This window comes from Ceratocystis lukuohia (assembly GCF_044167205.1).
Source record: "Ceratocystis lukuohia strain C4212 chromosome Unknown Supercontig3_pilon, whole genome shotgun sequence".
Classification (NCBI taxonomy): Eukaryota; Fungi; Ascomycota; class Sordariomycetes; order Microascales; family Ceratocystidaceae; genus Ceratocystis; species Ceratocystis lukuohia.
Genome location: NW_027263522.1, coordinates 2,358,896 through 2,384,950, shown reverse-complemented (window position 1 = coordinate 2,384,950; position 26,055 = coordinate 2,358,896). Strand labels below are relative to the sequence as shown.

The window sequence follows — 26,055 nt, the reverse complement described above, 5'->3', positions numbered from 1 at the left end:
CCTTTAATGGATAGGCCGTTTCCGGTGATTGCATCTAAGACGGGCCTTGAACGGATAGGTTGTCTCAGGGGGATTGCGTCTAAGGGAAAGGCCCTAGGCAAAGCCTCTATGGGTTGCAGACCCTAACACCCTAGGCTTAACGTCTTGATCGTCGTGACGCCAATATAGGTGGCTGTCAAACACGCATTTGTAAGGATGGCTCTTTTTGCTTCCGTATAACCTACGCTCGTATTCTTCAGCCCTTGACAGTTTTGCGTCGGCAATGCTCTTTTCACTTGGCCCAAGTCCCTCGAGCTACTGCATCTGGCTCATGATGATTTCTTGTCGAGGCTATTACTATTTAGATGTTACCACTACCTGCCTATGGCAGTAAAGGGACCTAGCTCACACATTAATTAGTTAAGGCCCGAATCAGATCATCGCTTCCATTAGATATTGCCTACCATATTCCATACATTTAATGGAAGATATATAGAAAGTTTTCAAGTCCTGCCGATCGAAGGCCTCGGAAGCCTATAGAAAGGCATCTGGGATGATATGAGGCAATCGCCAGTATCACGCAAAGAACCAACAGCTTGATGCGACTCCTTGCCGAGTCCTGCGCCTTGTACACAAATAGCATGCTGAGGAAAACGGAGAAGCATCATATTCAGGGGCCCCTCACTTTGGCCCTCTTGTTACGGCAACATCACAAGTCACCTGTTTGGGAGACCCAAGGATCGTCGTTGGGTTGAGGAGAAGTAGCTGGTGTTGGTGCCTGCAACTTTATATCTAGATTTAACAAGACTTTCTCCGGTTAAAAAGAAGCTAAATGACCTTTTCTAGGCCCACCAGACCCTTAACTTGTTCTAGACATAGGTTAATGTAGTTTTGGCCATGGCATGGGGGAACTGAGGTCTAGATACCAAGGTGTCTCACAGGCAACAATACGGAGAAATAGGCTAGCCAAGGGCTTTTTAAATGAAGACATACATCTTGGGAATTAATCGTCATTGGCTTGCTGACAGACTCGGTATTTGGTAACAGTGACGAAAGATTAAATCTCTTCAAAAAAAACGTTCGTGATGGCTTTCTTCCACCACTATCTTTATATCAACTCTGTAGATTACATGGGTTTTCAAGAGAAGCATGCTTTAGTTACACCAAGATACAATTGCAAGAGACCAGTAGTACGCACAAAGCGTGAGCTACGTTCTCAGACCGGCCCATCGATAGTCTCAGGCCTAATTCCACTTCCAATATCTATCTCTTGGAGAATATCGTGAATCGGGTCAAACCACTTCCTGCGCTATGCATAAGAATCAACACAGTTATGCATAACGTACATGTCACCCGAGCGCCGCAGTCAACCGAGCGCCGCACTTTTCCCTCCTATACCTAAATTTTCATTTGATCAATTGATTCTCAACAACCCAAGATGTCAGCCACTACTATTGAAGCTGGAACCCTTCAGGCCCTTCAGGCCCTTCAAAATAACCCAAATCTAAGTATCCGACGAGCCGCAAGGACCTATAAAATTGATGAGCGTCGACTACGTCGCCGCCAGCAAGGCATCCAATCTCAAAGCGATATCTTCCATAAATCGCGTCGACTATCTGACCTAGAGGAACAAATTATTAAGAACTTTATTCTTGACCTAGATTCGTGAGGATTTCCCCCCCAGCTTCATGGTGTTCAAGAAATGGCTGATCAATTGCTTGCTGACCGCGATGCGCCATCCGTCGGCAAGCGCTGGGCTTCAAAGTTTGTCAAGCGACACCCAGACCTAAAGACACGTTTTTTTTCGGAAATACGACTATCAGAGAGCTAAGTGTGAAGATCCAACCATTATCCGCGATTGGTTTCAGCTTGTGGTGAACATGATTGCAAAGTGTGGCATCTGATCAGATGATATCTATAACTTTGATGAGACTCGTTTCCCTATGGGCATTACTGCGAACAGAATAGTTGTCATGGGCTCACAAAGGCGTTCAAAGCTCCGGAGTGAATTCTTGAAGCCCTAAAGTCTCTTGGGAAGGGCACAAAGGCAGTTATGCATCAGGTTGCTGCTGAGAACAAAGACCTTCAGGAGGCAAATGAGATACTTGGCCGGCGCCAGCGGGCAAAAAGAGCTAGACTACAGAATAGAGGGGTCAAGACAGTACAAAAAGGAAGGGAAGCAATTGATCAGATGGATATTGATGCGCAGGTAGTGGCCAAATAATCGCGGAGTAGTGGTCAAAGGAGGTCAGCACGACCGGGTATTCAGCGTTGTGGTGTCTGCAGCCAGCCTGGCCATAATTCAAGGACTTGTAAAGTAGTGATTGAGACATCCGGGGAAGAGTATAGTGAGTAATTTTAATTGATTAAATGGGTTGTGGTGTTTTTATCGCGATTTTTATAAGAGAGGTTAAGAAAAGTGCGGCGGTCGGTTGACTGCGGCGCTCGGGTGACATGTACGTTAGCAGTTGCCTTCGTTGGTTTAGCAGAGCGCTGAGTTGCCATAACCCGCTACAAGCTACGGCTAGACGTGAGGGGATGGGACGGGCACAATAGCGCATACAGATATAATGGCCACTTCAAACATCATGATTCCCACGTCCCACGACGATCACATCTAAGTCTCCTCGTGATACCAGTACAACGCCGTAGCTTCAGAACCCGAAAGCTTGGCATGGGCGAGTAGTTGGTCAGTACCTAGAGCCATGTGACAACTTAATAAGCCTTAGTCCGAGTGCTGATATGTAGATGGCCCGATAGCCGGGGGTGGATATCACCTACCTACCTTCTCAGTCAGCCAGATTTCACCTTCAACGGTAGTATCATAGATTTTATGTCGACGAGTTGTAATTTTAGGACAAACATCAAACCAAAGATAGGATATCTTGCATAATCGCCGTTTCTACTAAAACTAATTGGCAATTACAGCTCACGTCCCTGGCCCTTTTCAACTAGATGCTTGTTTAGAGCTTATTGTTGCGTGGCGCTTTACACAGGTTAAGTGGCGTCCCATGTATGCCCCACTTATTCATACCTCTTGTGGCTGAAGATCCATGATAGGGTTGACACCCTTATCATGAACCCTCATGAGCAATATATGAGAGATGAAGTCCAAGGACGTAGTGCAGAAGTTATCCCTTTAATAAATCAACTGATTCAACATTTAAGATCTATTCTACACTTATCAAAGCTAATTATTAACCCCAATTTTCCTATTGTTCTCTTGGTCGGATCTCATACGTCCTACTGGATAGGAGAAACCCTTGTACCTTGGAATCCTAGCTCAACTAAACCACCCTTGTAATATCTGTGCCCAGCTAGCACTCTGGGGAAAGCGGCCATCGCCATAATATACGGTAGATGGCTAATGCCGTGTAGAATAGCCGTTAGATAGCTTGGGCGTTTTGAGCCATGCTATACAGCAACCAAGTGCACCAGGGCGAGCCTGAAAGTAGGCGTGAGTGATCCAAATACCAGGATATTATTAGTAGTCAGCTTCCCTCCTCCCGGGCGCGGAAAGGCCACTATTGCTTACAAGAGGGGCTGGTATATGCTTCCTCAAATACGTCCAATTAGTTGATGCTGCCTAACGTCTACACGAAACACCACCACCCAAGCTTCTATAATAGCTTCGAAAGTGCACAATCGCCAATACTAAAGAAGCATCATCTCCAACGCTCTCAGTTCACAAGCGAGGACTAGCCCGTAGTATCTTGAAGGTAGTCAGTCCGCTGGTAATCCATGTACATTATCCATTTCTTGCGCCATCCGTCCAAGTCAACGGACGCAAGATAGGCTCATTGCGAACATAAAGCACGGGTTGGGAATCAACATCTTGCGAATTAGTATAGGGACTATAGCGATGTTGATTGAACAACAGCAAATAATCCATAGAAACTGTATGAAGGCTAATAGCAAGCCCTTTATTGCAATGAGAATGATGTACTTGACTATCGCTTACTAATGTAACTGCGGGCAACTGGCACAACACTGCCTTGGGCATATGCTACCTTGAGAGGTTAGTACCCTGGTAGTAGTCTAAGAAAAGTTGACTAGAAGCTTTTAAGACTCTTGAATCCAGGCTTGTTGGGTAGTAGTATATCATGTTTTCGCTGTATTATTTTATGTATGGGGCGCTATTTATGCCCAATGCAAACCCGCTGACTCCATTGCTAACTAAACCCAAGCAACACCATCAAAACAAGAGGTCGTGAACAGGATTAACTACAATACATGCGTATTCAAAAAGAGGCCTCTTTGAAAAAAGAGGTAAAGAGATTGGACGATGGAAATAAAAAAAAAAGCAAGCAAATAACCAGCCCAAAATAAGACAATGAAAACCTCCGAGATGTGGCCTGGATTCGGAGTTCGGAAAATGCAAAGTTGGAGAATTGGGGTACAAGACGGAGGGACTCGGTCTTTACCGGTATTAACGCGATGGAGCTCCCTCCTGTCGCAGCACCGCTAAATCCGGCGATAAGGCAAAAAGGCTTTAGAATCCCGTTACCTTAGCCATACTGCCCTGTTCGATCAGTGCCTTGTGCAAATCGAAGCTGTTGAAGAGCAGGTGAGGCTCATGGCCCATTCCCTTGCGCAGACACTCATACTCAGCCTTCTCAAAGTAGTGCTTAAGAATAGGCTGGTATACGGGATGGGCGCACTTGCTGATGATCACACGAGCGCGCTCGCGGGGAGATAGACCACGAACATCCGCTAGACCCTGTTCAGTGACTACAATGTCAAGATCATGTTCTGTTTGGTCCACATGAGTGCACATGGGTACGATGCATGAGATTCCATGAGGATCCGTTTTGGATGGCCGGGATGAGGGCGTGTGCATAATGGAGTAGCGGGCGTTGCGTAGGAAGTCTGCAGATCCACCAAGGCCGTTTAGCATGCGAGTTCCATTGACACAGGTCGAGTTGGCATGGGCGTAAATATCCACTTCAACAGGTGTGTTCATGGCGATGACACCCAAGCGCTTAATGATCTCAGGCGAATTAGATACCTGCTGGTTGCGCAGCAGGATCTTGCTTTGGTACGTGTCCCAATTGTCATAGAAGCGTTTAAAGCCATCAGGAGAGAACCGAACGGAAGTAGCGGTGGCAAAGTCTAGATGGCCGCTGTCGAATAGATCTAGGAACGTATCCTGGATAACCTCAGTCCAAACAGTCAGGTTTCTAAACTTGGATTCCTGCAGACCGCCGACAATGGCGTTAGCTACGTTGCCAATGCCAGATTGGAGTGGAAGCAGGCTGTGGCCAAGGCGGCCTTGGGAAACTTCGTGCTCGAAGAATTCAACCAGATGGTCAGCAATTCTCTTAGAATTCTCATCAGCTGCCGCATTGGGTCCGGTCTTGTCTAGTTGCGAGCATTCAACAATCGCAACGACCTTTTCGGGGTCTACGGGGATAGAGGTTGTCCCGATGCGGTCTTGGCAGCGTGTGATCAAATACGGTTTGGCGATCTTTTCCGGCATTGTGATGTCGTGGAGCCCCTCAAAGGAGGGAATGGCAGTATTGACTTCAATGATAACCTTATCCGCCATGTGCACCAGTTCAGGTGAAGCACCAATAGAGCCTCCAGGAACAATGGAGCCATCCTCTAGAATAGCAGATGCCTCGATAACTGCTACGTCTAGTTTGCCGCTTGGTTTGTCTTTGGTATACCAGCCGTGAGTCAAGTCTGAGGGAAACATAGACAAGTGCTTATCGAAGAAGTTGATGCGGCCTTCGTTGATGCCCTTGGAGATTTCCTTGCCAACCTGGTGCGGCGACCGGCGATTTATCATGTCTAGAGCAGCCCACCGAGGTTCTGTATCGCCACCAGCAGAAGCGCCAACAAAAAGGGAATACTTCATTTTGCCCTGGAGGTTATTCGCTTCGACATAGTCTGCCATGGCAGTAGGGACCTTTCTATAGATGGGACAATGAATGTTAGAGATAATTTGCTACGAGATTGAGAGATGTGGGCAAGGTATGCATACTTGGGATATCCCACGCCCGTAAATCCGGACCAGCCTATATATGCTCCGTTGGGAAAGTGCGACATCAAGGAGTCGGCAGGTGCAAGCTTCTTGAGATAGGAAGGGCGTGCTACTCGAGCCCGTAAAGCGGCTGAAGCAACAGGAGAGGCCATTGCGTGTTATGTGTTATTGTGAGGAGGGGTAAATCTGCAGACATTGAAAACATTGGTAGTTAGCTATAAGTCACAAAAATTGCTGGAGAGGGGCTGCATTCTGACATCGGCGCCAAACTAGCACCAATTAGGGGCTTACATAGAACGAAGACGTGGAAAGATAAAGAAGAGGGAGAGAAAAGGAGAAGACTAAATAAAGGCCACTACAGAAAAAAATAATGAACGGTCAATGGCTGAGTGAATCATCCATCCGGAAACGGGCAATGCCCAGCTTTTAAATCGTGACCTATTCAACATAAAGAGAAGGCCCAGGCATCCAACAACAACAGCAACAAGCTGAGAGGGGGGACATGCTGTGGAGTCAGTCGGGCCAGCAAGCTTCAGGAAAACTATACTAACATCCCCAAAATCCAAAACAGGAAACTACTCTTCCAGTTAAGGAAGCCAATGGCCCCACCCTCCGGAAGTTGTCTCCCTCAGCCCAGATCAGTAGTTGCCGGCTGGGATGTGGAGCAATGATCTAAAACGGTAACGCAATTAATTATGCAGCTATGTAGAGAACATACCTGGAAAGGCCTGATGAGAGGTTTCGGGCTTCGCTGTTCATTGAGCCATCACAAGACCCTCTTGTGTTGCCTGTTTTGCAGTCATTTTACTTGTCCATGACTTCTAACTATAACAAAGTCCCAAAGGTATTTATTTACCTTTCCGAAAGAAGGCCGCGATATGCAAAAGCTGCACTTGAAACTAGGCCAATTCCTTTCGGTGCGACTGTTTTTCATTCGAATAAGTGATGCAAAGTGAAAAGCACATTTCAACAGGCTGTGTAATGAATACGTGGTTGTCTCCAATCCTATCCCCCTAGACTGTTCCTTTTCTCCTCGGGTTTGTTGTCCTGTGTCCCTTGCTAATACCCATCTTCTCTCACCTGAGCCTCACCTTCTTCTGAGTTTGTTCACACGTCACACGTCACATGATTTGCAATACCGAGATCTTTCCGACCTGTTCTTTTGCATGTAGTAGCACCCTAGAACACTGCCACCGGTGCCTGTCCTCTCAGCTAGCCACCTCAATGTGCATTGTTTTTTGCCTATTGTCAACCCCAACAGACTCCAAAAAAAAAGCCTAAATTCAAGGGTCCCACAAAGGGGGAGTAAGAAAGAGCAAGCCAAAAGACTATTATCCGTTTTCGAAAGAAAAATTAAAGGAGAATAAACAAAGCTAGAAATTAAACCTGTTCTCAAGCACGGTCTCGCGTAAGACCTCGGCCGGAAAACAGGAAGGCACGTACAACTTCAAAATGGGGAAAGAGCCCCTTCTTCCTCTTTCCCGCACTATAGCCGAGAAAAAGAAGTAGTTGCCCTAAATTACAACCGCAATAACTGACTCGACTTTTACTTGACACTGAGAGCCCTCGGTTGCAAGTATGGCGAACTTTAAGACTACAGGATAACGCTTGCCCAATGCCACGATCTTGTAACTTGGAATAGAGGAATGAAGAACGAGTAGTCGCAGCCACATTCTTAGCCGCATGTATATAAAGCCGGGATTTTCCGGTACCTCTGCAATTGCAAATCTCATGTGCAAAGGTGCATTTATAACTGTGCGCGAAGCAAAGACCGCGAAATACGCTGGTCGAAACAATCAATGACGATTGCTGCCGCCCGTAAAATCCCGTCATCGGCCTACTTGACTCTTCTCCCGCCAATTTACGAAAACTGGCCAAGCTCCATACTGTCGTACCATTGCTACTACTGCTATCCACTTTTTTTCTGCTATAAGCCCAAAAGCTGACCGCGTGACACTCAACGTAACATGTCTAGTTTGGCTCCACCTACAGGGACGGGAAGGAAGGCTATAGCTTTCTATGTCCATCCTTCTCGATTCGTCGCCTGAGGATGTTGAGTCTTTCTCTAGCTTTGTAGCATACAATAAGTATTAGTTGATGGCTACAACATAACACGCGCTGTGAGTACAGACCAAGTTAATTCGTATTAGCTTGGACAGTACAAGCATTAAAAAGAAGGCATCATATCATGTATATGCACCGTCAAGCTCCTCAGGCCTTTAAAGTGACCTTTTACTTCTTTTTGAGCTCTAGGGACGGTACATAAACCAGGGTACGATGTGTAAAGACCTTCAATGCCTAGTATGCGTGCCCCTTTCCACCCACTGCCTTGTTGTCGTCGGAATTCCTCGTAGTTGGCCAAAATATTGCTAGTTCTGAACCAGCTGATCGCCATTTTCGCGGCACAGGGTTCGAATTACAAACTCCACCGTATCCATTAAGAAGCTCGTGATCTCTAAGATCTTATCAGATCAGATAACAATTACCTTCAATACCCAAGATGTAACCAGTTGATCTAGCTCTGTGTATGCACGGCACGGACTTTTCTGCCTCTCTGAGCGGTCTCCCTTTCCTTTGCCTGAATTTAAAATGCGCTCAGACATGTCTAGCAAGGCCCGTGTGCATAAAATCGTTACATTATACCATCTTCTGCTTCCACCATCATGTCATATGGTTCTGAATACTCAAGCTTGAGCCTCAATGGACTGTACAACTCATCCGATTCCGCTAAGCTATTCTCTGTGACTTAGCGCATATTGTCTCCGAAAGCGGCTCGTAGGTTGAGGCCACCAGCAAAAGAATGCCACACCATCATATGCAATAACCTGCAGGAACCAGGCCTGTTGAGGAAAGTCAAGCATGGAAGATCAATCCTATCGCTCAAAAGCCTCTCTCCAATTTCGGCTATATATACCTCAAGCTCACAATTCGCTCTCCACCTGCTCGAAGACATAAGACGCCATATATGACTAGCACATATTCCGTCCCTAATCTGCACCGTTCAGCCAGTCGACATCAAGAATGACAAAGGCCTCTCTCTACCGCCTTGAATCATAGATTTATAATGGCGGGCCAAATGGATCTTCGGTGCTAACCTTTCGTCGCTTTGCCTCACGGGCCTTATCATCCTCCTTCTCGACCCGAGTTGATAGCTCGCGTCTAGCCTTTTGGAGCTTGACTAAATCGATGCGGTCTGGATCTCTGCATTTGCGGAGCTTCTTCTGTAGCGGACGCAACGCTTTGTTGCATTCACTTGTCCCCCAATATGTATTCATGCGGTCTGGAAGCTCTGTTGCCAATAAGGCTTGGCACGCAGTTATTGTTTCATAGATTTTCTGCTTCGCAATCTCATTGTCATCGGCGCTGGCGTTTGGCCCCGCAGCATTTGCAATCAAATCGAATATGCGGTCAACAAGCTCTTGGTCGGCAATGGCAAGGGCAGCTAACATAATTTGACTCGGAGTATAGTGGAAGTATGCATCGGTAACGAGGGGGCTAACTTTGAGGATTTCGCGGGATCTGTGGTGAGCTTCTTCAATTCGAATGTCCTATGATCGGCAAAAACCGGCAGAGCGTTGATTAGTTAGCAGTTGGCCGAGCTTGGATGGTCTCATCACTACTGTTACCGCTCTGTGCACTTACATCTGCCGGATAGGCGCGACGCAGCTCAAGGATAGCGCCTTCCAAAGCACGGAATGGATGCCGCACATCAAATGCAAATCGAATGCCCTGACAAAGTAGGAACTCCCCCGCTACAATCTCCTCTGGAGAGGTGTTTGGAAACTTCTCAGAGAACCTATACAAGAAGTCGGTAAGTTTGAGACCTAGCATGTACCCGTAGAATTTTATAGGTACCGACTCACTTGGACAAGCGTGTGTAATATCCCTCCGTTTTGGAGCCAAAAAATAGGCAGGTTTTGAGGAGGTTGGGTGGGGGATACATCATGATTGAGTTCGTGATGTAGAACCTTCGCATGAAGACAGCAGCTGTAGCTCTGATTTCTGCTGGGAGCTCGCAAAACTCGGCAGCCCGCAGGAGCTCGACAATGAAAAGTTTCAGCAGATCCGCTTCTTCATCGACGCTGAGAAATTCAATCGGACCCTCAACCTCACCTGCTAGTCGTGAGGCAATGTGGGCTTTAGCGATTTCATTAGATTTCGTGCGCAGATCGCGCAGCTTAGCCTTGGAAAATGACCAAAGCTGGAACTGCGTTGAAGAGCGGTATCGAGAATCATCAATACACTGCATTCTAGATTGAAAATGTGAATATCAGTACCTAAGCGTGTGTATAAATATGTGTGATGCTCCACGAAGCTCAGGATTAAATCACTGTTCTGGTACTCCTAATGAGCTGATAAGATAAGGAATCATGTGGCGTGACTGTGGCTGAATGCCACACTTTTGTCTCTAGGAATGACATCATCACCATGACACTACGTTCCTAGTTATGTAATATTCTGTCTGGATTAAATGCTACTAGCCAGCTACCCTGTGTTCTCTTCATTAGGTCCCAGCTCTCCCCGTCCTCATTCTACACTAGTCTTTTCACATGAGTGTCTCTTTTGCGACTCACTACCGTGCACTATTCCGATGATGACGTCTTTCTGATCTGGGAGCTGTTCTTTCTTGGCGACTGAGGTGCTAATGGCTTTTTCAGGGGCACCATTGGGCGTTTGTCCTCATGGGATAGTTGCGGGCTCTTGACTGTGCCAGAAATGAGCGCAGAGGCATAGGAAGTTTGTCGTCGGGGTTGTCCAGATCCAGACACATTTGGGTGCTTAGAGGGGCCGAAAACCGATGTCAAGCAAGGCGCAGCCCCTTCAGTGGGTGATTCTGGAGTGGGTTGGGCTACTGAACGCTTGGCTGGAGAGATTTCGACCTGGACAAGGAGTTTGGCAGACGACCAAGGGTCAGGCTGGTCTAGCCCAATTATGCTATTTTTTGCCTGTGACTTTTCTTTTTGGTGGCTGCAATCGGCAGCAGTCTCAATTTCCAAAGCCTGGTCACTTTTTGCCATGAAGCTCGGCTGTGAGTTCTCCGGGAATAAGCCGAGGCTGGCAGGACCAGAGTGTCGAGACAAAGTAGGAATTGTTCCTTGAGTTAGGTCAGGTAATTTACCTTGTAGACAATTTTCCATATCCGAAGCATTTTCATCATCTTCAGTATCCTCAGTATGACCTAAATCTTCGTCCTGAATCAATTCTTGGCACGGTTCATCGGAACAAGCTTCTAGGACCGATCCATTATCCGGTTGGCTCCCAGACTCGCTCTCCGACAATGCATATAATAATATGCTACCGTACCATGATTCGGCGAGAATGGATTCTATTTCGTAGTCATCGTCGAGGTCAAATATCTGTTGGCCATTCTTACAGGCATCAGGCATATCTCTGCAGTCCAAATCGCAACAATCATTAAGGTCGAGAGTCTTCAGAAATGCGGTTTGGCTTTCGGATCGGGCAAGATGGTCGTGAGTGGCGTCATGAGCCATAGACAGTGTAGGCTCCGACTCTTTGTAAAAAAGTCTCTCTACCTGGCTCCTTGTCAAGAGATCCATGAATGATGTCAATCGACAGACATCGCCGATGCATGGTTTTGAGGCGAGGGGCTGCTCATCTAGAAAGCTTTGACACCATTCTCGGTAATCTTCATCTGCGGATTTCGAGGTCGAGGTGGACCGCTCGGAGTGTGCCAGTGACGCCAACCGCTGTATTTGAGTTTGACGGCGTCTTGATTCCCATTCTGACAACTAAACACAGTAGGAAGTAGGCGCGTCCGCCGTTGCATGGAGCGTCATATTATGTATTAGGCTAGAAAGACTTTGAGTAATATTGGTCAATACCTGGAGAAAACTTCAAGTCAAAACAGAAGAGGTCTTACTGCCGATTAGCTGCCGTCCGGGGGGAACAAGCCTGGGCCGGGGTGGAACGCACAGTCTGCTCGACATCCGGGCGTTGTAACATTCCCATGATATAATGAGACAGGACAATTTTAACCAACAAAACAAGGAAATAATGTTGTGGAAATTATGATTGAAGGGGGGCGGATTAATGGGTTTGGATTGATAAGATTTAGTAGCTATTGATGCTGTGAAAGATTAAAAACAAATGAAAGAGCCGAGCAAAACAAAGTAAATAAGCCCAAAGGGTACCTAACCCTATTGCCAAAGTTACACAAGTGATAGCTCCGCAGCTCCCACAATTTATCAGGATATAAGCGGAAGTAGAAGTCAAATGCGTTTGCATATCAGTTGGGACTCTTGGGCTGGATATTTAGTGCAATGGAATATTGAAATGACCCATTTAACAAGCTATGGTCTCGAGACAAAGATGTCTAGAGCACACCAGGGAAGCAATTTAGACGCGTGCAACAACGCCCGTGTGATGAGATTATACTAATAGAATGCGAACCAACCTGAGGTGTAATGGATGAAGAGCTTCACATCACATCACATGAATAGCCTATACCTAGTACATCATGATTACAAGGTTGCTCTTTGCCTTGTTCCATGACCATTTAGAGCCGGGCCGTAAGATCAAGCGTACCATGACCATGAGACTAGACATGGAATCCTTGTATATAGTATCTGGGATTCTAAATGACTACATAACGCATTTAGCGAGGGCCAGGTGTAAGACACGGAGAGGTAGCATAGAGTGAGCTCTCACTATCCCATCTCTTTAATAGAAATGTAGTTAACGGTATCGTGCCTACCCGCATTGAAAACGATTTTTGAATGCACATTGCACTAAAAAAGTGGTGCTAATAGATGATCTTCCTGAGACGAGTGGGTGAAGCCTGTTCTTTAGATAGTAAGCATTTGTCTCGCCCCCCTGAGGCCGAAGCTCCGTTACCTGCGGATTCTATACAAGGCCGCGGAGGGAAGCTACTATCCACACTCCTTTGAGAGCTCAAGGTGGGAAAAGTGGTGACAAGAATGGCGATTGTGCCCTACTTCCGTTTTCAGCCATGTTTGATACTGAAATTGCTCTACCATGGACGTAAGAAGAAGGCATTCATGAATGTATTCTTCCTGAGATAAGAGCTCACATCGGCGAAATCAATGAACGCCAAGCTTCTTGGAATACACAAGATTTAGCCAAGCATACGTGGTGGCATATCACTATTAGCAAGTATTACTGCACCAAAGGCTAAAAGTATAAAATTGCCTTTGGCTGATGACTGCCAAGAATGTTATGCTTTGCCTCTTTTCTAGCATAACAGACTTGATTAAACCCAATTGAAAAGTAAGGGATACTTGGTAGAAAGGATATGAATAGGTGTCTTATCGTTGTCTTATCGCTTGCTTATCGCCTCTCTATCGCCTCCTTTTACAGCTAGGGAGCTCTTTGATGACTTACAAGTTCGCCCGGAGTGGCGAAAATAAAGATGAACGAGAATATTATGCTGAATCTAGCCCTTTCGGCTCTTTCATCTTCTTTTGGCTAGTATCCAGGACCTAAGTCATAACTTGAAAAAGTCCAAGAGCGGCCTTGGGTCTCTACCTCTGCACCAGTTTGCCTTTTTCCAATAGTAGACTTGGTAAGATATCCAGACTTGAACTTCGATTTAAGTCCTTATTTCTTGTGGTTTTTTCCATGCTTATCCCTGGAAAGGTTTCAGTAAGTGCCTGTCCCACTTTCTGGACTTGATATTTCAGCATTGGTGTCTATAGGACTTTGTGCTACTCTTGACAACCTCATGTGTACAAGCTGGCTTAGTTTGCTACTTGCTATTTTGTCTAATCTTGCCCTAATTTACCCAAATTGCGGAAGAAAGCAGACATGTACACGCGTAATATGCATTTGTAGAGGTCTAGCTACAGATGGTGTCTAGTTTGCTAGCTGCTGTATCGAGTGTAGTGTAAGAAACAAGTCAAAACTAGCTTCTGGCTTTTAGGATACTAGCCTTTCTACCTACTGTTCTGTCTGGGCTCAAGGTCAGGAGTGAGGGGGAAATTGCCCTCCCATCTACGCGGAAGTGTCTGGTAATGGTGATAGTAGCGATTTATGAAAAAAGATGCTTCTATGTTGTGTTGTAAAAAGCCGTGGAAACATGTCAGTTTCGCATTTCGCGAGAGGGCCTGGACAGTGCCTCGCTACCTGTAGCTTTCTATCCACACTTCTAAGAGAATTAGACAAACCAAGGTCTGTTCAATGGCATCTACCATTTTAGTCTTTCCAGTATAGCCTTCTTTGTCACTATGAAATCACCACGTAGTGTAGGTAGTATTGAATGTCTACAACGACCTTTAGTAATTTCAAATCTCCAGCAGGCTATGAGCCAGAGATACACCGGCAACTGTTGCGGAATCAAAGTAAAGTCCGTCTAGACATATCAGATATGACTATGCCCATTTTGCCTCCCTCCAACCGGTATATGAAGGAGGCTGTCCCCCGCCCCCGTCATCTCATTTCGTCCTTTAGTTTACCATTCCCGCTTCGCTTGCACTTTCATCCATACATGAGCACCTTTTCTTCCAAAGCTTTAGCCCCACGGCATATATTAACCATTGCCTAAACTTCTGGATCTTCTCTCCTCTCCGTATCGTCTCCGAATCGTCTTTATTGCCCCCAGTCTTATCCACTCTATTATCCTCAAAATGATGTGCACAACTGAGCCCACCTCGTCAAACTCTGCTTCTAGTGGCGGCTGCGTTGGAAGCAGCGTTAGTGGCTCTGGGCCTTCTGGCGCCTACTCTGCCCTAGCGGATTTCCTTCCCCCATCCGCTACTTCACATACTCGGGATGAAGATGTCAACATGGCCGAGGTGTGTTTGAAACTATCATTTGCTGTATCATAATAACAATGCTCTCTGCTAACTACTTCACTTATGCCAACTCAGGACACCAGCAATGTTGCCGAGGATGAAGATGCTTCTAACCCAGCAATGGCTGTGTGGTGGTCTATCTTTTCAGCCTCTGCCGAAAGCTTACTACTCGAGATGGAAGCAACCTACACAACCCAAGCCCCACTCCACACTAGCCATGAAACCCAGCTTGATGTTGATTCGTTTCCACATTCCATATCAATGGAGCTCGAGATGCCTTTCCTCACATTATCAGATGATGCCTTCCACATGTTTGAGCCTTTTGAATATGATCCAGAAGCCTTTGGAGTCTTCGGCGATCACGGGCTATTCGGCGAGGAACTAATGGACCGGGGGGATGATTGGGTGTATTATTCCCCTGTACATGACTCGTTTGACACGATTCTCGGGCTTGGAAGGGGCAGTCTGGATTTTGGCTGGCGTCCAGATGGTAATGATGGCGGTACTACATATTAAGGAGTAGGCTAGCATAGGCATAGACGTAGACATAGCCTTTGTTTCTGTCGCTGAGGTCACTTGGGTTTTACTACCGAGTGTGTATCTCTAGCTGTTGGGTCGGGTTCTTATTTCTCTTGTTGTCTAGCTTGTTATTTTCTGGTTTGTCAAAGGCTACTAGTAGCAATTGTTTCATATGGCTGTTTGAATGGTTGGTTATAAAGCCTAATTCTGTTGATTTGTGGTGTACTTGAATGAATGAGGAAGGTATTACATGTTACCCGTTTCGAGTTTCTCAAAAACCATCCATGGCACTGGTGAAAGCCATAACAAGACAATAAGACAATACCATAGCTCATAAACTGTAACATCCCTAGACTTGATTCGCACTTGGGTGTCTTCTACTACCCCCACCTTCACCATATGAAAAAACCCCCCATTCAATGTCCTGATAGACCGGTCTATGAAATTGCTTCGATGCAAGTGCCGAAATAGCCATCCACAGCTATGGTTTCCATAAAAGCCGACAACATTGTTCTCATTACCAGAGACAAGAGCCAGCCCACCTATGCCTCCTGACATTCTGCAAGAAAGACCGGCTACCATCATATAGCTGTCAGCACGTCATATATCGCAGTCTTCTCATTTATCTACGTTTAAAAAGGCAAGAAAGGCGAAAGCCAGAAAGCCAGAGGAAGAGGCAATCATCCGTTGTCAAGGGTTGGCTAGAAGGGCTGGGTGGTAATGACGCTTCGTGGAGTCAAAGTATAATCGTCTTGCGAGAAAAGAAAGGAACAAAGAAGCTAACTAAACGCGAAAATAGCAAATTCATATTCGTCTCGTCTAACCTATCCGGCAAACACTTGTTGTTTAAGAGAATAGCTTGCGCTTGTGCCAATTATTTGTTCTTCATTACGCACATCAAGACACCCTCACATCTAGCCTTCTATGTCCACGATAATAACGCACACAGGTAAGCTGATTCGGGTTAGTTGTCTTTTAGGTCACATGACACATTAACCCAGGCTAAGTTGAGGCCATTGATGTTTACTCCCGACAAATTGACGCGATTTTTTAGGCAGGAATGAGATACCATACCCTAGCCCTCAAACCATACGTAGGGTTAAGGCGCACAAATCGAAAGCTAGGACTTTAAGATAAAGAATTGAAGGTAAGGTCAAGCCTTTGGATAGCCGATGTCCTATGTTTACATTGCCTAAATTTACATATTCGAGCGCTATTTTTTAAGCTAATGATCGAAGCCTAATCATGAAACACCCTCTAATCTTCCCATTGTTATTGTCCTCCACAGTAAAAATGACCAACTCTTCTCCACCACGAAGCAGTACCACGTAACGTGTAATATCTATCCACCGTTTCAGTTTACAAGGCTTACCGTGCAGTCATCCATCATCAGCGGCTCTTTCAATTCTATCTTGGCTTGCTCTTTATCGCTCATCATTTATTTTTGCTCTCCTTATTTTATCTAGTTATCCTCTTCACGTACCCATTCACATACGTCCCCAAGCCCCAAGCATCGCTGTGAGTCTACACAGCCTTGCACACACGCACATATACATCAGACATCTCATACCCGCTCTGTCGCATCATAATCCAATCCCCTCCCCGCCCGGACAAACCCTACTACTGCAATCGGAATCCTTCTCCGAATTTCTCTCGTCACTGTCCCGCTTGATTTTCCGTGGGGGTGTCTCTTTTTATAACAAGAAGCGACTCCGTGCCTCTTCATTCCCTGACCCCTCCCTTTCTGAGCGCTCCTCTCCTCTTTCTAGGATAAACTCTCCAAGACACACTCTCTCCCCTCCGCCTTGAATAGCTGTTCAATCAGGATGGCTGCCGTCGACTGCCAAAACCTGCAGCCCTGTTTTATGTCAGAGTCAAAGTCACAGACGCCTGCTTCTTCTCCAATAACGCCCAAGTACATTCAGTACAGCCATGAGCTCGAAAAGAAGTACCTGCCTGATATCCGTGCTTTGATATCCAAGGATCTCAGTGAACCCTATAGCATATACGTTTATCGCTACTTTCTATGTCAATGGGCCCATTTATGTTTTCTGGTAAGTCGCCCCTCTGTGTCGTCCTTGAAGGTTCTCTCAATCGCACTGGATCCTGCCGTGTCTCATTGTAGCAATCCGATAATAAAAGTCCGCAACGCCACTGCTAATAAGACGTCCTTTTCTTTAGGCCCTAAACGAAGAGGATGGAACACTGATAGGTGTCATCATTTGCAAACTTGAAGTCCATTCCTCTCGGTCACCACCCACTCGTCGTGGTTACATCGCCATGTTAGCTGTCGAGTCGGCATATAGAGGCCGAGGCATTGCAACATCACTAGTCAAGCAGGCCATAGCCGCCATGGCTGATCGGGATGCCGATGAGATTGTCCTAGAGACTGAGGAGACCAATAAATCTGCTATCCAGCTCTATGAACGCCTCGGCTTTATCCGTTCCAAGAAACTTCATCGCTACTATCTCAACGGCAATAGCGCCTATAGGCTGATCCTGCTATTGAAGCCGGTGGATCCATATGGGGCTTTGATAGATGCAATGGACCTACAGGAAGAGGATTCACCGTTCGGCATGCTATGAAACTGTTTCCTACTACCTCCTTTCTAGCATCAACCAATAGACATATTCTGTTACGCAAACTCTAACACCATGGCTAACTACAGAAAGGTATCCCGCTAGCCACTGATTGGAAAGATTCTATTTCGTTGATAGAAAGTCTTTAGATGAGTACATTGATGCTTTGATTCCGTATTTGTTCCCACGAACAATGCCCAAGTAGGTGAATATGTCTTGGATTGTTAGTAGATGCCACGGTAATATGATAAACCCACCGAGATCGCTTACCTGGCTTGTAGTATATTGGCTTCACTGGTGTTACTTTTAGTTCCCGTAGCTTCGCAAGCACTCGCTCGACATCTTCTTGGTCAAAGAAATTGCGTGTGTAAATACATATCAGCCTCTCGGTGCGCCCTTGAACAGGGTCGGACTCTGGACTTAGTTGTACTTTTGCTGCTACGCCTAGAGCGTCGTCGATCGTGGCCTGAGCTATGATCTTCCAAAATTTGTCGATAGATTCGGACTCTGCAAACAACATCCACTATTGAGGTTAATGGTTAGCGGATATGGTACATTCATTGTGCCTATCCTCATCTAGATGGAGACTGACAAACCTTTCCGGAGCGGACTTGACAAGAATGCGATAACTGCAAGATATTGTTCACCGCCTCACTCCTCTCAAAATTGGACAGCCTCGTCTTGAACGACTGCGGCTTTCGCTCGCTGTCTACGTTTTTCATGGCATCATGAAAAGCTTGCAGTCGCACTAAAGCACCTTCTTGAGCACGCTGTAAGTCTGCCCCTTCCATTTCCGGCCCCTCATCCTCATTTCCTCCGCTTGGCTGGTATTGCCAGGAGGTTTTGTGGGTGGTGAAATTGCTGCGAGGGTTGCAGACATATAGCCATGGCACCAGGGGGGACACTTGGGTAGTGGACGGCGGTAGTCTCTTCACAAACGCGTCGATAGTCTCGTGTGTCTGCCATGCATAGGAGACGCCCTCAAAGGGATTTACGAAGTCCGAGTTCTTAGCTACAGTTCCTTTTGACGAGTCGCCCGTAGGCTGCGTTTTGATAAATGCCCCTCGCGGTAATATAGGATCTTTCCACCATTTAGCTGCATCGAACCCTTTTACGCGTCCTTCAAGACGTCTGGTTTCATCCTCATCACCTAGAGAGTGGTGCCCGTCAGAGGCTATAAATTTCATAGTCGGAAGAATTGTCCTTACCATAAAAATCGGACTCATCGCCTTCCATGGAGGGTAGAAGATGATTGGCTTAGCTAGGCTTATTGTTGTGTATTGTTTCACTGGGTCTCTGTAGTTTCATCGCCCTTTAGTTTTATAAATTTTACAACAAATGAGGGGTATCACGCAAACATCCTGAGCACAAACAGTTTGTCAGACTACCTGACATTGCAAATATTGCATAACCTTAGGGTTAGGAAACTGTCATGTTCCAAGGTACTCAGATGCTGTCATCTTCGACATCCGAGTCTTGGGTTTTGCTATGTAGGGCTAGAGTAATATGAATTCAAGGTAACACTAGAACTCTCTAGATCCAAGTTTTATTTGCATTGCCGTCGAAGTTTTAGCGGTCCTGGTACAGATGAAACACAACGCAGTTCATCATCTGATGGAATGCTTTCCTTACTACTACTACTACTACTACTACTACTACTACTAAAGTTTAAGACGTGCTTTTTAACTAACTACAAAAGCTCTTGTTTCAGACGAAAGCTAGATTCGTCCCCCGATTCATGGGTGTTGAACTCTCCCAGGGTCAAGTGTCTGACGCCCCGCTTCATTCTATGATTATGATGTATGTGTCTACCGTTTCAACCCTAAGAACACATGTATAATCTTAACCCCGACTAGTTGAGGAGATTATGATTGTTTTGTAGATCCTTGAGGGCGATCCTGACGGATCTTTGCCCTAGCATTATGACGTGAGAGATGTAGATCACATCTTGCTGGCCAAGCAAAGAATGGCACATAATTTGTCAGTGTACTCTGGATGAATTACTTTGTCAACTCGTGCCCTGAGCTAAATAAGGGTTTCCTTCATACCCATAACTACTAGAGAGCCTTCTACGTAAATACGGATTGATTGGAGGCTTGGCTTTCGGATTATCAAGAACCTGCATGGCAAATAAAGTATCAACGACTATGACTTTATAGCTTCAATGAGACTGTCTTTAATATGATAACCACATGTTTGAGCCTGTTCGTGGAATCAGACAGGATACATTTAGAACTAGGAGTAGGCAAGGGCTCTCTGCCGTGCTACTAAAACGGCTTTGTGATGCTGCCTTTTCTAGTAGCCTAGGGCCATTGGCACTTCATCAGTTGGTTTACTAATGGCCGGATTATGGATAGTTGGGTTATTGACAGATGCGTGTGGCTAATAATATAGGCCCGGAATAGCTGTAGCACTTTTGACAAGGACTCTAAATCTCGTTGAATAGGCGCACATTGGATGCGAATGCTTAACGGCCATGAGGGCTATGTCAGTGCCACTTTCGAGGACTACAGCAAGCAGAGCAAGATTATGAACTATTGTTTGCTAGCTGATTTGTCCCATCCAACACAGCCTTACTTACAATGGCAAGTGTTTAAGCATATCCAGGTCGAAATACAGTATTTAGAATAATAGCCTTGTACCTTGTAATTGGTCTATATGGACTGGATGTGATATGACGTCGTCGATTTCTAAGACATCTGATAAAGAACTTGAACTTTCGGTCTGCAAGACCTCTCGGGTGAAAAAGGAGGCGGTCCTTATCCAAGATGCAATATCTTGAGTAGGCAAACTCAGCTGTTTGAAAGCAAGGGGACAAAAATGCATCCTCAAGATGAAGAGACTCTTTGGAAATTTCAAGCAAGGAATTCGATGGATAAGAAGGGTGTTTTAGAGGAAGAGGGATGTGATCAAGAAGGAGTCCACCGATCAGAGCTACCAAGATTGCTGACCCTGATCCAGTTCGCCCAAACGTTAGGGTTAGCATCAGACATCAAGGGTCTTCTTCCAAGCAGGCCCAAGTGCTCGACGCAAGACAGAGCCGCAATTCGATTTGGAAATTTGCAGCCGAGGGTTGCACAAAGTTGCCGAAAAAAAGGCTGAGAAGATCAACAGCCAGCGACTTTGGGTCTGGCGCAGAAGCCGACAAAGCAGTGAACTGAGATTTTTATGTCATCAGGCTAATTGAGAAGTATCTGAGTCAATGAAGGTGGTAAAGATCAACTAGGGGATCATGTGTGGCTCAGGCTCTGCCCTCACCTAAAACGCCACAATGCGCCACAAGCCCCTTCCTGAACTGTTGTAGATAGTGTAGCCCTCCTGGGTTTCTTTCGAAACCATCGAATTCTTCTTTAATATAGAGCCGTTACACAATTGAAACTTCTTGTCTTTCGTGAAGCCTTGCAGTTATATCCACAGGCGTTGCATAGGAGTGAACAGTTGTGGACTGGCAGAGGGGCCCCAGCAGCGACAATGCATGTACTAGATCTTCAATATTTGACGTAAAAGATGGTAGAGAATACGCTTCGCATAAATGCAAACTTCATAGGTGGTGGGAGTGTTGGATGCCACTTCTAGCAAAGGGGTTGGAGGGCACATCTGCCAATGACGCCTCCTCTATACAAGGAAACAGGCTGGAGCTGGAAGAGTTGAGATGGTGCAGCTACTCCGCCTCAACCTCTAGCTTCGCCTATTTCCCCTTCAACCTCTGAGTTTCCCTTTCGGGGTTTTAGCGTGTAAGCACGTAAAGTAACCAATGAGATGCTTTGAAAAGCCACTAGTAAATTGGGTTGGCCATGGAGAGTGCGCATTCCTTGAGTTCTAAACGTTTAGCACAGTGAGTATTTGTCAACTGCTTACTAGCTCAAGTTTCCCCCATGATACAACTAAGAGTCCGGGGTAGCGTAGCTTATATGGCGACTCCTTGTCACCTTGGCACACAGTGTGGGAAGCCTGGACCTCGAAAGTCTTTTCTGTAAAGTGATTAGTGTATTTCCGCTTCCCGCTTTCCGCTTTTGTCTAGGCATGGCCGGGGAAATGGCCAGCGCCCATGTTTGTTTTGAATCAAGTCTCATTGAGGAAGAAATAGGAGAATTTACGAGTGTGTTAGGTCAAGCCTGCCATATTTGATAAGACATACATGGGGCCCCTGCAGACCATAAGCTTTTCTAGAAGGCTACCTGACAGCACAGACAGAGAAAAGGTTGCGTGAGAAAGGCAAGGAGGGTCGAGTCTTCCCTTCCTGCCGTGCTCTTAGCATGGTCCTCTCACAGACCTTAGGAATAAAGTTAACTGTATGCCGCCGTTAACTTGCATCGAAAAAGGCTATAACGGAGCTGACTTTGAAGCACGGTGCAAAATGATAATCTACTGGGGACAAGTGCGTGAACTGTGTCTAAAGATGCTCTGTAGATGGTAAGCGCTCATCTCACCCTCCTGATGCCGAAGCCCCGATGCCTTTCCTTCTCACGATGTTGATTGCACATGAGCGTGCCGAAGCCTTAGCGCAACGGAAGCTCCAAGAGTTCAAAGATGGGAAAAGCCGCAGGAGAAGAATAGCGATTGTACCGCTATCCTACTACTAGTCAGGCTAGATAGCACTAGGCCGTGTAGGTAGGATTCGCTAGTTAGCGCAGACTCGTAACTGCACCAATCAGAATGCTTCACAAAAGACATTCATAAATGTTTCTTCTTTCAGACAGAGGTTTACATGCCGAAATCGATCCTCGCTAGTCCATTTGGGGCTATGATCGTTTGGATGGGTACACATGATGGTCTAAATCATTAAAGCTGTCTGTCATTGTCAAAGATTGCTGTGCCGAAGGCTAAAAGTACGCAACTACACTCAGCTGGTAGCCTACAAGAATGCCCAGATGACCGACCATATCTTTTCTTTGGTCCCCTATTCACTCCTATCGAGGCCTTCGTGACTTGATTAGCGATGCGAGTCACATTCTAATCACATCCTATCACGTCTTGGCAGCTCTTTGAGGGTGTTTGCAAAGTGGCCAAAAATACCGAAAAGAGACAGGATTAGTAGTACCTACCTACTCTCACTTCATACATGCGAGAGAAGCGATGTGTTCTTGTGGCTGGTCCTTGGTATTATTTTCATGTCCTTTTTCCTACTAACAAGGGGCGAAAATTCAACTCGGCAAAGCTACTGAGGGATGGAGAGGGCTTCGGACGCTGGAAATCTCGGCAAAAGGTGTTTTTCCCAGTGTTGAACTTCGTAGCTGGGGCACGATGGTATCTCAACATCTCAACACATGCTTCGAGTTCGACCATGTCTTTTCATTCACGTCATATTTATTGTTGCCCTTTTTCTATACCTGTCAGGGGCTTGTCCTACTTTCTCAGCCTGGTTGTATGTGTACGCCCTGATCTTCCATATGGAGTGGGTGGCACTGATGCCAATAGGATTTTGGGTTAATTTTGACAACCTTATGTGTACAAGTTGACCTGGTTTGGCCCGCGCTATTTTGTCCAATATTGCTCTAATTCATCTGGAGTATGAAAGAGATAAGATTCTTGTACATATGTACCCATGTACTCCCCATGTACCTCCGGAGTTTCTGCCGAGAGATTGTAGCTATATGATGCAATCAGCTTCATATTGCAAAGGATTGTTAGGTGCTCAGCAGATGCAAAGCATTTGTAGTAAGAAGAACATATACCAACTTTTGGGGTCTGGACTATCAGCCTACTCGGTCGTTGCTTTCTTTGAGCTTGAGGGCAGGAGTGAGGGGAGACTTGCTTCTCCATGGGCATAAGACTTTGGCGACGGCGATAACAGCGATCGATGAAAGAGTACTAGTGCCCCTCCGTATCTTGACCACTCACACTTTCATTTTGCAAAAAAGGGTACTCAAATGTTAGTCTCACTGTCCTGAGCTCTGGTTGGTCAGTTTACGAATGGTTTACGAACAATTTTAAGCTATGCCTTATTGCGTCTAGCTTGCCTTATACTAGGCAAACTAAGGGCTCTTATTCAATGTCATTCATCTTTTTGGCCTATTTGAGACACCCCCTAGCCACCACACCCCCATCTCCAGCTAAGCTTCCTGTGAAGTCATCCCGCAGTATCCTAGTTGGCTTCGGAGCTCCAAAACATTGCAAGCTACTCACTGAATATGGACATCACAGGATGGGGGCAAATTCGATGTCGACAAACTAGATGTAATTATGCACGTCTTGTCTACTAAACCTACACAGGTTCCCCAGTCCCCCGGCAGGTATATTAAGGATGGCAATCCGGCCTCTGTTTCGTCCCTCTTCTTGCTTCAATACATCACGCTCACAGCACATTCTATCTCATATATAAACATCAATCTTTTCTTCTGATAACTTCCACAAACCTCAAACATTTACTCGGACATTCTTTGAACTTCCTCATAATCTCTGTTTTCTTTCCTCCCCCCGTCCAACATCTTTACCACTCCCACTTCTATTTATTCTTATCCTTCGCCCCCTCAGTATGATTTATCCTACACAGTCCACCTCCTCAAGCTCTGCTTCCGCTAGAAGCTACAGCGAAAGAGACGCTAGTGGTACTCACTCTCCCAGAACTCGCCCCATCATGGGGGAGTTTCCTCCTCACTCCAAGTATAATGCAGGAGGAAGTTCTCGTGTCAATGGGAACAGCAGTGTGGAGGTAAGTCTGTCCTTTGAAAAAGAAAAAGCCTAACATGAGTCTCATTCTAACCTCCTAGTATTTCAAGCCCGCTGCACAGCAATACAGTGCCGCACTCCATGCGCAAGGCAGGAGCGTGGGTGCCTATGAGGTATGCATATAATTACTATTAGCTGCACACTAGTAACATGAATGCCTGCTAACTCCGTCAAACTTATAGCCTACCACGGCCAGACCCAATCTTCGGATCAACAGCCAGAAGCCCAATGCTGGTCGTCCGAGAAGACCCAGCAGTGCAAGCAGCTCGGATAGCTGGAGTATGCCTACTCCTGTTATCTCTGGTCGGGTTGATAAGACTCCCTCTCCTAAGAAGCATGGGGGCAAGGCCCGTTCTGTGCGCCGCGACGCAACCATCAAGACTCCGCTGAGTCGTCTAGCCGCTCAGTTCCCAGATGTCGATATTGCGGATATCGATAGTTTTGTCAGTCGCTCCACTGAGGACCGCCACATCGAACTGGGGGTTGGCAAGAACCCCGGCAAGGTCAAACGGCCCATGAACGCCTTCATGCTCTACCGCAAGGCGTACCAAAAACTCGCCAAAACCGCCTGCAGTCAGAATAACCATCAGTATGTTTCTCAGATATGTGGGGATTCTTGGGCAATCGAGCCTATGTCTGTCAGGGATCGGTTCAACGCTTGGGCGGTAACTGAGCGCGTGAACCATAATGCTGCTCACCCCGAGTACAAGTTCTCGTCCACCAAGGTTTGGGACAGACGTCCTATCGATGGCGAGGAGGCGGAGATTGAGAACATGGCTGCCGAGGTTAACCTGGGCCTCAATTTTGGGGGAGCTAGCCCCAGCTCTCCATTTGCCAGCAGTTATCGGAGCCAGTATGGCCCCTATTACGGACTGCCTCCCTCCAGGTTCCAGGTAGCTCCAGTGGCCATCAATGCCACTTCTTTTCAGAGCATTAGTGCTCTTAGAAGAGAGGCTGCCTTCAACCCTATGGCAGTCTCGCAGCCCACCTATGCGGCTCCCATGACAGGCCCATTTCTTCAGGCTGCTTTGGAAAGCCCCTTTTTTGGGGCTCCTGCTCCAACCCCATCTTTTGTATCCCTGGCAGAAAGCCCCATGCTCACAGCTCCCACCGGGAATTCCTTTCTCGGGGCTTCTGCCCAAGGCCCACTAGTTAATGCTAGCCCGGAAGCGATTGTTGGAATTCAGCAGGCTGAGCCGGCCATGCCTACGATCAACATCAACCGACCTCCGCCCTTGCCTACTACCGAAATCCGGTTCAATGCGGATGACTATCCTCATCCCAACTCGATGGAGATCAGTGTGCCCTTGGGCACCCTTCATGACGAGGAGGAGCCTATGTTGGATCACTTCGATAATGAGCTCAGAACTTTGGAGACGGCGAATGATGACATGCAAGCGGGTCGGGACCTACTGAATACGAGTAGGGATTGGGTATCTCATCCCCCCGTACATGACACTCTTGGCATGACGAACGGGCTGGGGCAAGAACGGAGCTTTCCAGGTTCCATTTTGGATTCGGGCGGCCACAACACTATCTCTGTTTAAAGGA

At 46.5% G+C, this 26,055-nt stretch overlaps 7 protein-coding genes across 7 annotated transcripts; 3 read left to right on the top strand and 4 right to left on the bottom strand.

Moving 5' to 3' along the window:
• Positions 1-4,471: 4,471 nt before the first annotated feature.
• HOO65_030607 (Acetyl-CoA hydrolase) lies at positions 4,472-6,117 on the bottom strand (the record flags this gene model as incomplete). The annotated part of the gene is made up of 2 exons (XM_071002113.1): positions 4,472-5,894; positions 5,966-6,117. 2 exons carry the CDS (start codon positions 6,115-6,117, stop codon positions 4,472-4,474), a joined length of 1,575 nt encoding a protein of 524 aa, XP_070860286.1.
• Positions 6,118-9,024: 2,907 nt separating this feature from the next.
• HOO65_030606 (Cyclin CCL1) lies at positions 9,025-10,214 on the bottom strand (the record flags this gene model as incomplete). The annotated part of the gene is made up of 3 exons (XM_071002258.1): positions 9,025-9,513; positions 9,608-9,761; positions 9,829-10,214. The coding sequence occupies 3 exons, from the start codon at positions 10,212-10,214 to the stop codon at positions 9,025-9,027; spliced, it is 1,029 nt and encodes a 342-aa protein (XP_070860285.1).
• A 334-nt stretch (positions 10,215-10,548) lies between these two features.
• On the bottom strand, positions 10,549-11,457 carry HOO65_030605 (uncharacterized protein; the record flags this gene model as incomplete). Its single annotated transcript, XM_071000453.1, has 1 exon — positions 10,549-11,457. One exon carries the CDS (start codon positions 11,455-11,457, stop codon positions 10,549-10,551), a length of 909 nt encoding a protein of 302 aa, XP_070860284.1.
• A 3,111-nt stretch (positions 11,458-14,568) lies between these two features.
• On the top strand, positions 14,569-15,252 carry HOO65_030604 (Transcription factor ste11; the record flags this gene model as incomplete). Its single annotated transcript, XM_071002394.1, has 2 exons — positions 14,569-14,736; positions 14,812-15,252. 2 exons carry the CDS (start codon positions 14,569-14,571, stop codon positions 15,250-15,252), a joined length of 609 nt encoding a protein of 202 aa, XP_070860283.1.
• A 1,829-nt stretch (positions 15,253-17,081) lies between these two features.
• Positions 17,082-17,841, top strand: HOO65_030603 (N-alpha-acetyltransferase 30; the record flags this gene model as incomplete). Its single annotated transcript, XM_071002377.1, has 2 exons — positions 17,082-17,309; positions 17,437-17,841. 2 exons carry the CDS (start codon positions 17,082-17,084, stop codon positions 17,839-17,841), a joined length of 633 nt encoding a protein of 210 aa, XP_070860282.1.
• A 117-nt stretch (positions 17,842-17,958) lies between these two features.
• Positions 17,959-19,071, bottom strand: HOO65_030602 (DUF1917-domain-containing protein; the record flags this gene model as incomplete). Its single annotated transcript, XM_071002279.1, has 4 exons — positions 17,959-18,050; positions 18,106-18,358; positions 18,432-18,985; positions 19,044-19,071. 4 exons carry the CDS (start codon positions 19,069-19,071, stop codon positions 17,959-17,961), a joined length of 927 nt encoding a protein of 308 aa, XP_070860281.1.
• A 5,341-nt stretch (positions 19,072-24,412) lies between these two features.
• HOO65_030601 (HMG box protein) lies at positions 24,413-26,051 on the top strand (the record flags this gene model as incomplete). The annotated part of the gene is made up of 4 exons (XM_071002115.1): positions 24,413-24,487; positions 24,546-24,617; positions 24,687-25,093; positions 25,148-26,051. The coding sequence occupies 4 exons, from the start codon at positions 24,413-24,415 to the stop codon at positions 26,049-26,051; spliced, it is 1,458 nt and encodes a 485-aa protein (XP_070860280.1).
• Positions 26,052-26,055: the final 4 nt, after the last annotated feature.